The sequence below is a fragment of the Manacus vitellinus genome, unplaced genomic scaffold (assembly GCF_001715985.3).
Source record: "Manacus vitellinus isolate BGI_N305 unplaced genomic scaffold, ASM171598v3 scaffold_25_pilon, whole genome shotgun sequence".
NCBI classification, from domain to species: domain Eukaryota; kingdom Metazoa; phylum Chordata; class Aves; order Passeriformes; family Pipridae; genus Manacus; species Manacus vitellinus.
This window is the reverse complement of record NW_021939882.1, coordinates 2,756,372-2,768,710: the sequence shown is the minus strand read 5'-3', so window position 1 is coordinate 2,768,710 and position 12,339 is coordinate 2,756,372. Positions and strand designations below refer to the sequence as shown.

At 60.8% G+C, this 12,339-nt stretch overlaps 1 protein-coding gene across 5 annotated transcripts in view; it reads right to left on the bottom strand.

The window, feature by feature from the left end:
- Window positions 1–11,794, bottom strand: part of PDLIM7 (PDZ and LIM domain 7) — a 15,934-nt gene extending 4,140 nt beyond the window's left edge. The window contains exons 1-9 of one of the 5 annotated variants that reach the window (XM_029960239.1): window positions 11,609–11,794; window positions 8,090–8,241; window positions 7,765–7,795; window positions 6,174–6,190; window positions 5,416–5,570; window positions 5,030–5,066; window positions 2,769–2,923; window positions 2,360–2,396; window positions 1,121–1,577 (exon numbers count right to left, since the gene is read on the bottom strand). In XM_029960239.1, coding sequence (XP_029816099.1) covers window positions 1,256–1,577; window positions 2,360–2,396; window positions 2,769–2,923; window positions 5,030–5,066; window positions 5,416–5,570; window positions 6,174–6,190; window positions 7,765–7,795; window positions 8,090–8,241; window positions 11,609–11,755 — 1,053 coding nt within the window. In that variant the 5' untranslated portion in view covers window positions 11,756–11,794 and the 3' untranslated portion in view covers window positions 1,121–1,255. Of the gene's footprint in view, window positions 1–1,120; window positions 1,578–2,359; window positions 2,397–2,768; window positions 2,924–3,762; window positions 3,800–4,135; window positions 4,291–4,394; window positions 4,434–5,029; window positions 5,067–5,415; window positions 5,571–6,169; window positions 6,191–7,764; window positions 7,796–8,089; window positions 8,242–11,608 lie in introns of those variants that run through there. The other 4 variants (XM_029960236.1, XM_029960240.1, XM_029960237.1 and 1 more) reach the window with 4 other exon arrangements.
- Between the last annotated feature and the right edge of the window lie 545 nt (window positions 11,795–12,339).

The following is a 12,339-nucleotide window of genomic DNA, read 5'->3' as shown; positions in this document are numbered from 1 at the left end:
GGGGTGCTGGGGGGCTCCAGCAGCTGAGGGGGCTGCCTGTGAGTGACAGAGGGCAGGAGCTCAGTCAGCATCAAGCTCAGACCCTGCTTCAGCACAGGGTAGTGCTCCCAAAGGTGCCCCGCCACATGCCAACACCTCTGCCAGACCCTGGCACTCACCGCTGCTCCACTGTGCCCCAGCTGGACCCACGGGTATCCCTATGGCATCGAAAAAACGGCGGCACAACAGTCAGTGGTTGACCCATGGCTCAGCCCATCCTTCACATACACACCCACAGTCTCAAAGATACATGAGCCTCGTGGAAATGTCGACAGCATTCACTCCTGACCAGCCTTACAGCCATTCTACGGCCCCACAAGGCATCATGCCCCAAGACTAGCTGCTGTCCAGTGCCTCCCAACACCCCAACCAAGATGTTATCAGTGCCAACAGCCACCCCCATCCACTGTGTCCAGCACACGGTGCTGCATCTCGGCCTCCTCAGCTGGGTGCCAGCAGTGCCCAGCGGGTCCTGCCCAGCACAGGGACACCATTTGGGGACATGTGTTTGGTGAGTGGGTGTCCAGGCAGGACCCTCCCGAGGTAATGGTCAAAGCAGTGGCTGAGCACTGGCAGTGCCTGTTGTGGGCTGAGGGCAGGGGAGGCTCTGTGGCTCTGTTAACAGGTCAGTTCTGGGAGACGGAGAGGACAGAGAGGGAGACAAGAAACCATTACAGGGCAAAGAGCTTCCTGAGAGTCACCACAAGCAGCGAGAGTGAGGGCAAACGAGCTGGTGGTACTCACCCAGCTCAGTCTATCTGCCTGGCAGTTCCACACCAGGCTCAAGGGACAATGTGCCCCAAGTGCAGGCACTACCCTGCACCTCCCAACATCTCATCGCCAGGTTTCCCAGAGCCATCAGACTCCTCCACTATCCATACACCCGAAAAGCTAAGGTGCAGCTCAGCATCCCCAGCTCAGAGCCAGCAGTGCCCAGACACCTGCCTGGGACATGCAGCCCTTGCACATGCTCCCCTTACCTGGGCTTTTTAACAAGCTCATCCTCACCATCCTCTACTGTGCACAACAGGAGAAAAAGGGGAAGATGGAGTCAGTCTGGGGCAACCAAGGACCAGGCACAGCAGGAAGGGAAAGGGCAAGAAAAAGGAAAAGGAGGAAAATCGACCTCCCCACCCACCATCCCCTTACCCCATTGCACAGCCCTGCCCAGTCATGGGGCAGAGCACAACCCCAGACCAGTGGCACCACCACGAGCTCACACACAGCCCCGGGCAGCTCCCGCTGGCTCAGCTGCCCTCAAGGGGTGATTTGGAGCCAAAACCAAAGCCCTGGTGTCACATGACCCCACAGTCTCTGTCAGATTCTGGCTACCCCAACAGAGTCCATCACCCCCAGCCATCACCAGGCCCTGCAGGAACTCACTGCCATCTGTGCCCGTCAGCTGGGCCAGTTTGCGGAAGGAGCGGGACTGGGAGGTCCCGGTGCGGGGCTGCCAGTCCTCAGCGTCCTCTAACATCCGCAGCTTCCCAGGATCACACCCAGGGCTTCTGGGGGGCTCCAGTGGCTGAGGGGGCTGCCTGTGAGTGACAGAGGGCAGGAGCTCAGCCAGCACCAAGCACAGACCCTGCTTCAGCACAGGGTAGTGCTCCCAAAGGTGCCCCGCCACATGCCAACACCTCTGCCAGACCCTGGCACTCACTGCTGCTCCACCACGCCCCAGCTGGACCCATGGGCATCCCTGTGGCATCAGAAAAAACAGCAGCACAACTGTCAATGGTGGATCCATGGCTCGGCCCATCCTTCCCATATGTACTCAGTCCCATGGAGGCACAAGCCATGTGAAAATGCTGGCAGCACTGACTCCCAACCAGCCTTGCAGCTGCTCCACAACTGCATGGAACATAATGCTCCAAGACCAGTTGCAGCCCAGCAGCCCCCAACACCCCCAGTAAGGTGCTGTCAGTGCCATCAGCCATCCCCATCCACTGTGTCCAGTCCACAGTGCTGCACTTTGGCCTCTCCAGCTCTGTGCCAGCAGTGCCCAGAGGGTCCTGCCTGCACACCTCACATGGGGACAGCCTGTCTGGGGACAGCCTGTCTGACAGCTGGGTGCCCAGGTAGAACCCTCCTGAGGCGATAGTCAGAGCAGTGGCTGAGCACCAGTGGTGCCTCTTGCGCAGCTCTGGAAACTGCCCGAGTCTGGGGGAGGGAGAGGACCGAGAGGGAGAAAAGAATCTGCACAGAGCAAAGAGCATCCCCAAAGTGACTGCAAGCTGTGAGGATGAAGCAGCCAGGTGGGCTGAGCCCCAGGTGGGCACCTTGTGGCTCCTACTGCCACCAATTCACATGCTCCCCTTACCTGGGCTTTTTATCAAGCTCATCCTCACCATCCTCCACTATGCGCAACAGGAGAGAAAGAGGAAGATGGAGTTAGTCTGTGGCAACTGAGGCCCACGCACAGCAGGAAGGGAAGGGAAGGGAAGGGAAAGGAAGGAAAAACGCCCTCTCCTCCTGCTGCCCCCTTGCGCCAATGCACAGCCCTGCCCAACCATGAGGCAGAGGATGGCACCAGACCAGTGGCACCACCATGAGCCTGCACACAGCCCTGGGCAGCTCCCACTGGCTCAGCTGCCACAGAGGGCCCACATGGGGCCAAAACCAATGCCCCACTGCCACAACACACCACGGCTTTTATCCAGTTCCAGATGCCCCAGCAAAGCTGAGCACACCCAGCCTGTCAGCCAGTGCCAGGCCACATGGGAACTCACTGCTGTCTGCGCCCACCAGCCGGGCCAGTTTGCGGAAGGAGCGGGATTGGGAGGTCCAAGTGTGGGGCTGCGAGTCATCAATGTCCTGCAACATCCGCAGCTTCACAGGGTCGCACACGGGGCTGCTGGGGGGCTCCAGCAGCTGAGGGGGCTGCCTGTGAGTGACAGAGGGCAGGAGCTCAGCCAACACCAAGCACAGACCGTGCTTCAGCACAGGGTAGTGCTCCCAAAGGTGCCCTGGCACATGCCAACACTTCTGCCCGACCCCAGCACTCATCACTGTAGCCCTGTACCCCATCTGGACACACAGGCATCCCTGTGGTATCAGAAAGAACGGTGGCACAACAGTCAGTGGCTGACCCATAGCTTAGCCCATCCTTCCCGTATGCCCCACCAGCTCAGGGATACACAAGCCTTACAGAAATACCATCAGCATTCACTCCTGACCAGCCTTACAGCCCACCAAAACATCGTACCCCAGGTCCAGTCCCTGCCCAGGAACTCCCAACACCCCAATCAAGGTGTTATCAGTGCCACCAGCCACCCCCACCCACTGTGTCCAGTGTACAGTACTGTACACAGTACAGTACTGTACACAGTGCTGCATCTCAGCCTCCCCAGCTCCACGCCAGCAGTGCCCAGCAGGTCCTACCCAGCACAGGGACACCCCATTTGGGGACCCCATCTGGCAGGTGGGTGCCTGGGCAGGACCCTCCCAAGGTGATTGTCAGAGCAGTGGCTGAGCACTGGCAGTGCCTCTTGTGGGGTGAGCACGGGTCACGCTCTGCAGTTCTGCCAGCAGCTCATCTCCGGGGAGATGGAGAAGACAGAGGGACCTGAGGGTGGAGGACAAGGAGAGGAGAAAAGAAAGAGCAACAGGGAAAGAGCTTCTCTAGAGTGACTGCAAGCTGTGAGGATGAAGCAGCCAGGTGGGCTGAGCCCAGGGTGTGCATGTTGTAGCTCCTACTGCCAACCCAGAACACGCTCCCCTTACCTGGGCTTTTTAACAAGCTCATCCTCACCATCCTCCACTGCGTGCAACAGGAGAAAAAGGGGAAGATGGAGTCAGTCTGGGGCAACCAAGGACCAGGCACAGCAGGAAGGGAAAGGAGGAAAACCAACCTCCCCACTCACCATCCCTTACCCCATTGCACAGCCCTGCCCAGTCATGGGGCAGAGCACAGCCCCAGACCACCAGCAGCACCACCACAAGCCCACACACAGCCTCGGGCAGCTCCCGCTGGCTCAGCTGCCCTCAAGGGAGCCAAAACCAAACCTTTAGTGACACGTCACCCCACAGCCTCTGTCAGATTCTAGCTAACACAGTCCATCACCCCCAGCCATCACCAGGCCCTGCAGGAACTCACTGCCATCTGTGCCCGTCAGCTGGGCCAGTTTGCGGAAGGAGCGGGACTGGGAGGTCCCGGTGCGGGGCTGCCAGTCCTCAGCGTCCTCTAACATCCGCAGCTTCCCAGGATCACACCCAGGGCTTCTGGGGGGCTCCAGTGGCTGAGGGGGCTGCCTGTGAGTGACAGAGGGCAGGAGCTCAGCCAGCACCAAGCACAGACCCTGCTTCAGCACAGGATAGTGCTCCCAAAGGTGCCTTCGTCAGACTCTCGCACTCACCACTGCTCCACTGTGCCCCAGCCGGACCCATGGGCATCCCTGTGGTATTGAAAAAAATGGCAGCACAACACTCAGGATTTGACCAGGGCTCAGCCCATCCCTCACAAATGCACTCCAGCACAAGGAGAAGTTGGCAACACTCACCTAGCTCTGCCCAGCTGCCCCACAGCAGGCTCAGGGCACACTGTGCCCCAGGTCCAGGCAATGCCTGGAACCTCAGAGCACCCCCAGCAATGTGTTGTTAGTGCCACCAGCCTTCTCCAGATACCATTTGCTTAAATAGCAATGGCAGAGTTTGGTCTCCCCAGCTTGGTGCCAGCAGTGCCAAGCGGGTCCTACCCAGCACAGGACATCCCATCTGGCCAGTGGGTGTCCGGGCAGGACCCTCCCAAGGTGACACTCAGAGCAGTGGCTGAGCACTGGCAGTGCCCGTGGTGGGCTGAGCACAGGGCAGGTTCTGCGGCTCCACCAACAGCTCATCTCTGAGAAAGGGAGAGGATGGAGGAGGAGGAAAGGAGAAACAGCAACAGGGCAAAGAGCATCCCCAGAGTGACTGCAAGCTGTGAGGATGAAGCAGCCACGTGGGCTGAGCATCTTGTGGCTCCTGCTACCACCCCTGCACATGTTCCCCTTACCTGGGCTTTTTAACAAGCTCATCCTCACCATCCTCCACTGAATGCAACAGGAGAGAAAGGTGGAGTCAGTCTGCGGCAACTGAGGCCCAGAGACAAAAGAAATGGAAAAGGAACAGGAAAGGGAAAACACCCTCTCCTCCAGCCACCCACCTGCCCCATTGCACAGCCCTGCCCAGCCATGGGGCAGAGCACAGCCCCAGACCAGCGGCACCACCACGAGCCCACGCACAGCCCCGGGCAGCTTCCACTGGCTCAGCTGGCCCACAGGGGCCACATGGGGCCAAAACCAACACTCAAGTGCCACAATGCACCACAGCCTTTTTCCAGCTCCAGTTGTCCTAGCACAGCTGGGCAGCCAGCCAGTGCCAGGCGACATGGAAACTCACTGCTGTCTGCGCCCACCAGCCGGGCCAGTTTGCGGAAGGAGCGGGACTGGGAGGTCCAGCTGTGGGGCTGCGAGTCGTCAATGTCCTCTAACATCCGCAGCTTCACAGGGTCGCACACGGGGCTGCTGGGGGGCTCCAGCAGCTGAGGGGGCTGCCTGTGAGTGACAGTCATCTGTCAAATCTGACAGATCTCATGGCATCATTTCCCTGGGGCTGTCCCACACCTCCCCTAGCAAAGAACCACAGCACACCAGTACTCAAGACACCACATGTGTCCTTACTCCCCACCCTTCTACTCCTCTCCAGTAAAGACCTGGCCCACGAAGGACCGACTTTGGACTGATAGTGCGACACTGGCCCCAAGGGCCAGAAGGAGAAAGGACAGAGCAAGAATAAGACATGTTCAAAAAACCACCACTGGGAGAGCTGCACCAGAGCCTAGTGACTGCCCATGGCATGCCACCTGCCCCTGGGCAGGGTGCCTAGCACAGCCCATCAGCCCTTGTCCGGCCAAGCCACATCTTGGGGAGCAGGGAAGGGACCACGCACAAGGACACTCCAGGGCCCCAGCAGCTGGCAGAGACAGGCAGCACTTGCCCTTCAGGTTGGGGACAGCTTGCTGCCAGAAGTGACCCACCCACACGGGCAGAGCAGCACGTGCTGCCCGTCCCCAGGTTGGCCCTGCCCCGGAGAACAGGGCAATAGCAGGGAAGAGGCATGTGGGGAGGATAGAGAGAGCAGGCAAAAGGCTTACTGACTTGTCAAGGCTCAGCACCTGTAGGGAGAGGGAAAGAGAAAGGGAGGAGAGAAAGAAAGAAAAAGGAAGGTGAAATTAGATCTGCAGCACCCAAGAAGTTTCCAGAGCTCACCTATGGCCTACATTAGTCCCTCTACCCCTGAGACTCACACCCGGCTCGCCCAGGGCTGTGAGCACACCGGGACACAGGGGCAGATGCCAATGGACCAGACTGTGCTCCCTCAAGCCCCAGAACAGGCCTGGGTGCCACATCCCACCCCATTGCCCAGTTCCAGGGCACCACAGCAGCTCTCTCAGGAGGGACCAGGAGCTGCCAGACACAGGCAGTTGAGCAGAGCTGGGTGATGATGGTGCTGTGCAGGGCTGGAGGGCTTCACTCTGCTCACCCTATCCCACCAGCCAGGGGACCAGCAGGACATCCCCAGGCAGCCACCATTTCCCTGCTGCTGCAGATACCAGCCAGTGTCCTGCTACAGCTGCTGTGTCATGCCTTGCAGGACTCTCCGCAGGCTGACACATCCCTGAGCTAGGGATTGGCACAAGTGTGGCTGTGTGTCCCTGTGTGCAACAGTCCTGTTGTGCCACCTCAGCACCAGCCACCGGGGACCCCAGCACGGGCACTCTCACCCACTCCCACCCACGGTGTCTGGCATGCAAGGCACAGCAGGGCTGGGCAGCGGGCTCCCCCCAGTCCTCAGGGAGCAGGACGGACAGCAACATACCCATTGTGCTGGGGGGTGCAGGCGGGCGCCAGGGGCGCGTACGTCACAGGTTTCGTCACCAGCCCGGGCTGTGGGTTCGGAGGCGAGCCGGCCCCAAAGGGCCGAGCTGTTTTGTTGAGGGCGGTGCTGGGAGTGAAGTTATATTTCAGGGGTTCAGAGCAGGGGAGTGAGTCCTGAGCGAGACAAAACACACAGACACGGGCTCACACATCAAGCAGCATGCAAAGGGCAGCCCTGGGCCAGGCAGCGCAGCAGGCAGCCAGGTAGGAAAGCTGGACAGCACGTGCACCTTGGACACTGGGCTCTGCCAGGCTGGCACCTCTCTCCACAGAGCAGCCAGCCCAGTGACAGCAGGTCACAAATCCAGCCTGAGGGTCATTGGAGGATTAGTAGGTGCCCCGGACACTTGCTGCTGCCCATGGCAGGGCGGTGCACATGCACACACACCCATCGCAACTGTCCTGTGGTACAAAGCTGAACCCATGTAGGTGGCTTCCATCCAGGAGCCACTGGTCACCGGCCTCAGCCCTGCCTCCCTATGCCAGGGCACTCCCCAGCACCAGCAAACACTGTGCTGCACCTGCTCAGTCTCCTCCCCTGCACTGACCCCTCTGCACCCCTGCCCACACCTGGCACCAGCAGGGGCACAGTCTGGGCCAAGCTGCCTCCTGAGCAGATCCTGTTCCCTCTGATCCTCCACGGTGCCAGAGCTGCTCCTCCAGTGGGGTTATCTAGATCTCCAAACACACCCCAGTCCCCTAAAAGCCTGTGAGCCCCAGGAGCAAAATCTATTTATCCATCTATACTCAGAGAGTCCCTTTCCCTGAGACAAGGTTGAGCTGCCACTGCAGCACCATGAGCGACACGTACCTTCTGCGGCTTCCCCAGCTGGTTCTGGGCTCTGCAAGAGAGGAGACAGATGGGCAGGTGCTGGAACTGGCCCAGGCACTGCTGGGACACTGGTACCCCAGGGATGCAACAACCACCCAAGGGGAGCCATGGCCCGCTGGCACTGCCCTGTGGCTCACAGCCAGGCTAAGCCTCATCCGGCCAAGTTGAACCCTCAGATCCAGCCAGGGGCTGCCCAGCTCTGAGCAAAGAGCAGTGATGCCAGGATATGGAGATGCTGGGAGATGGCCCTGGCTATGCTTTGGCCACACCAAGACCCCATGTTTGCAGGACCCATGATTCCTACCTGCTCAGGGTGAGGCAGAGCCTGTCCCCACACGCACGGATCCTGTTCTGGGCCTCAATGTGTGTCATGGCACTGGTGCTCTCCCCGTCGATGTATAGCACCCAGTCGCCCACTCCCACACCAGCCTGAGCCGCCTTCCCACCTGGAGTCAGCTGCAAGACAGACAGAATCAGGGAGAGCTGGAACAGCCAAGTGCTGGCTCGGGAGCAGAGGGATGTCCTCATCCTCATGAAGGCAAGGGGTCTGCTGGGGCTCAGGCTCCCAGCCCAGCACAGGATACCCACACAGGCCTGACCCAGGGGGAGGTGGGAACACCCAGCTCACTCCTCATTTCCCAGTACATGAGCCCAGAGCAGCTTCTTCCCCTCGGCAGCAGCAGCAGAGGGCAAAGCAGTACTCCAGGGTGCTGCCCAGTCCCTGCCTTCTGGCAGGCTGGGGACCTTGCCAGCACCCCGGGGCCTCATCCCCATGACGCCAAACACGGAGGCGGTGCTGGCTCAGCCTCGGCAGGAAGCCTGGCCACCCCTCAGAGCCATCCCTGTGGTCCCGGGGCAGGAAGGGAGCACAGTGAGTCAGGGCCCTTTGGGCAGCCACATCTCACTGCAAACCACAGGCATGTCCAGCCCTTCGCCTGGGGCGAGGGGGGGTCAGGGGAGGCACCCCTTGGGCACTCCCCCCAGCTGCCTGCGCTCCATGCTCCCGTCCTGTTCCCAGCAGGCGCAGACATTACCTCATTCCCACAGAGGAGCAGGAGCCCTCCCAAGGCAGGGAGACACCCGCCCCCACCCACGCTGCTCCCCCAGACATCGTCGCGCCGGGACAGCCGAGAGCACGGCCACGGGTTCTCCTTCCCGGCCACAGTGCCAGGGATGTGCCTTGCCCCCGCTGTGGCTCCATTGCACGGCTCTACGTCAGCCCTGTCAGCCCCGTGCTGGGAAGTGGAGCCTGTCCTGCCCTCCCCTCCCACCAGGGATGCACAGCCAGAGGCGAGCAGGGCCCAGAGCACCGCACACAGCTCCCAGGCACTGACAGACAGACAGACGTGGGCAGGATGCAGCCATTCCTGCTCCTCCAGCATGGAAGAACTCGAGGCGCTTGGACCCGGACCAAGTATTTCCTCAAGTCCTGTTCGACGTGAACATAAAAGGAGCGAGCCAGATTCCCAGCACTGTCAGAGGGCTGAAAAATCCCTGCCGCTGAGTCCTGGCCCCTCCTTGCCCGTGCGCAGAGCCTGGCTCACCCCAGAGCCACATTCCCCTTCCCTACACCAATACTGGTACTCCATGTGAGGCCAAACTCCATAGCTGGGTTGGATGTGGCTCGGCTCCGCCTGCATCCTGCTGCCACCCCTCAGCCCAGTGCCTGCTCCTCCTGCCCAGCACGGGAGGGTGCCCTCGGCAGCAGTGGTGCCGGCTGGCCATGCTGCTGCAAGCCCCGGCTTGCTGCCCTGGAGGGCTGGGGAAGGCACAGGGCGGCTGTGTGGGTTTGCAGGCAGGAGCAGGAGCTGGGAAATGTTTTCACACGGCCAGTCGGGAAGGGGAGAGCACGTCAGGCTGCGTCACACAGCCTCACCCAGCCCGGTCAGCACTTTCCGTCCCCCTCCATGCTGGCACGCCAGGAAACCCCTGTGGCAGGTGCCAGCTCAGCTGGGAGCTGTGGCAGTGCCAGTCCTCCCGCTTCCCACCCAGGTCTGCTAATCTAAACCCAGGATTTCCTTCCTCCCTTCTCTGCCCAGCCAGTCCTTTGTTCCCTGCACCTCCATCACCCCACCCCGAGAGATGCCCACCTGCCACCCTTTCCAGGGACCCCCAGGACAGAGCATCACCCAGCATGGTGGGGAGAGGCTGGAAGGTGCATCCCCCAGCATCATCCTGCCAGCAGAACCAAGGGTCTCCCCTCTTCCCCAGCTGGCAGAGGCTGGGATGTGTCACACAGCACCCAGCTCCCCAGATGGCAGCCCTTGCCCTGGCTCTGCTGCAGGGACCGCGGCATACAGTCTGCCCAGGTGTCAGTATCCCAGAAGAGCCCCTTGCCACGGGAGATCCACGTGCAGGGGGTCATAGTGGCACTTCTTTTGTATGTGGCCAGTGAGCTGCAGCAGCCTGACAGCTCACCCAGTAGTGTTACAGTGAGGGACACAGCCAAGAGCCAGAGCACACGCCAGTGCTGCTTTCCCCCTGTGGTCCCTGGCCCCACAGAGCAGGACCCCACTGTAGCCCTCAAAGCCGAGGCAGGACGCTTCCTTACATCCTGTTCCAGCAGGGCAAGCTCATGGGAAGCAGTGGCCAAGGGCAGCAGTGTGCTCTGGGCAGGAGCTCTGGGGCTGGAGTGCAGAGCAATGCAAGGCTCACCCCTCCCCTCAGACAGAGCACATCACCCTGCCACAAAGCCTGCTCTTAACAGAGAACCCCCCAAAGCTGGCTACATCCCCTCACTGCTCCTGACAGCAGCACTGCCCAAGCCCCACCAAGTGCTGCTTCATAAGGCCCCTGCCCTGGGCTTTGGGAGGCTCCTTCATCCGACCAGACCCTTTGTTAAGCGCTGGCTCGCAGCCAAGAGAAACATTTTTTAGAGAATAAACTCGCTGAGGCTTTCTCTGCGTGCTCAGCAGAGATCAGTGGGCCCTGGGGCAGCGGTGCTGGTGACTCCAGCTTCACATGGTGCCCTCAGGGCCCGTCCTCCCTGCCTGGGTGCTGCAGAGATCTGTGTCCTCTGGGACAGGCATGCAGCGCCGAGCTCGTGCCGGGGACAGGGCCCCACGCAGCGTCCGGTGCCACGAGCAAAGCTGTCCTTCAAGAAGCAGCCTCCGTGCCAGCTGCCCGAGCACCAGAGGCACAGGCATTGCAGTCACATTCCAAGGCTTATAAGGCAATTGTGTGGCCAGAGCCATGGCCAGCATCCGCCCGGGGACAGACCTGGCCTGGCTGAGCATTGCACCAGGCACAGCTCAAACCAGAGGCCTCAGCCACAACCAGCTGCGGCACAACGGCTCTCCCAGGAGAAACGGGATGGTTTTGTGGAGGGAATCATGTCCCCGTGCAGGCAGCAGTGCAAGCTTCCTCCTCTCCCTGCCCATTTCAGGGATGAGCTCAGGCATGGAGTTAGAAGCTGTGCAGTGGAAGGGAGGGCAGGAGGGCACTGGCTGAGTCCTGGGATGCCGATCCCAGCGTTAGGGTGCCAATCAGGAAGGCAGTCCCACATCTCAGAGAGCAGATCCCTTCCCCCTGTGGTGGGCACGCTCCGGAAGGGGCCTCCCCTGCCCCCTCTGCAGAGGCTGTGCAGCATTTCACATCTCTGCTGCAGTTCTCTGCCCGGAACACCCCTGTGCCGGGCTGCAGCTGATAAGGCACCAAAGAGGCTACATGGAGCCAGGCAGGGCAGGATGCAGCACTCCCGGGGCCCCAACTCATCTGCATCCCCTGTAGGACTCTGACTCAGCCACCTGGACACTGCTGTCACAGCCTCCCTCCCACAGAGGCAGGAAGAAGGATGGTTGTCACCAGCCTTGGCTTCTCTTACCCTGGAGATGGAGAGTGGCATGCTGAAATCCTTCCCTCCCTGCAGCCTGAAGCCCCAGGGTGCCGGCCCATTCAGCATCACTTTGTAGGACTCCATGTCGCCCATCTCTGCAAGGGAAGAGGGTGTGATCCTGGCGTTAGGATACATGGGAACAATGCAGGGAGAGCAGCCGAGGAGGGGGCCCAGCACTTGGCAGGGCAGGATAGAAGGAGGCAGGTCACATTTCCAGCTGTAACTCCACCCTGACCATCCTACACTGTGGTTAGAGACGCACCCCAAATCCATCAGCATCTCCTCCAGCGACGTCAGAGCTGAGGGGCCCAGGCTAACACTGACTAGTGCCAGAGAGCCAGACACAGCCCTGCTGCCACCCACAGTGGAGTGTCTGTGGGCTTTGCTCTCCTCCCAAACCTGGGATGTGCTCTCCCTTGCCGCACCCCAGCAATTCACACTGCTGAGAGCCAAGGCTGTTTAGACCGCAGAGAAGCAACAGCAGGTATGGAAGGATATGAACCAGAAGCGATTTTGCCGGATGAATTAGCAGCAGCAGCAGCGCAGGAGCTGCGTGATGCCACCCGAGGTGCCTGGCAGAGCAGCCAGGCTGGCACTCCAGCAGCCGGCTGAGCAGATGCTCCCTGGGAGTGAGCCCATCTCCAGGGCTTTGGCGGGAGGGAATCCCAGCGCTCCCCTGCCTGACAGCTGTCAGCCGGCCAAGGCTCCGGGCAGATGGG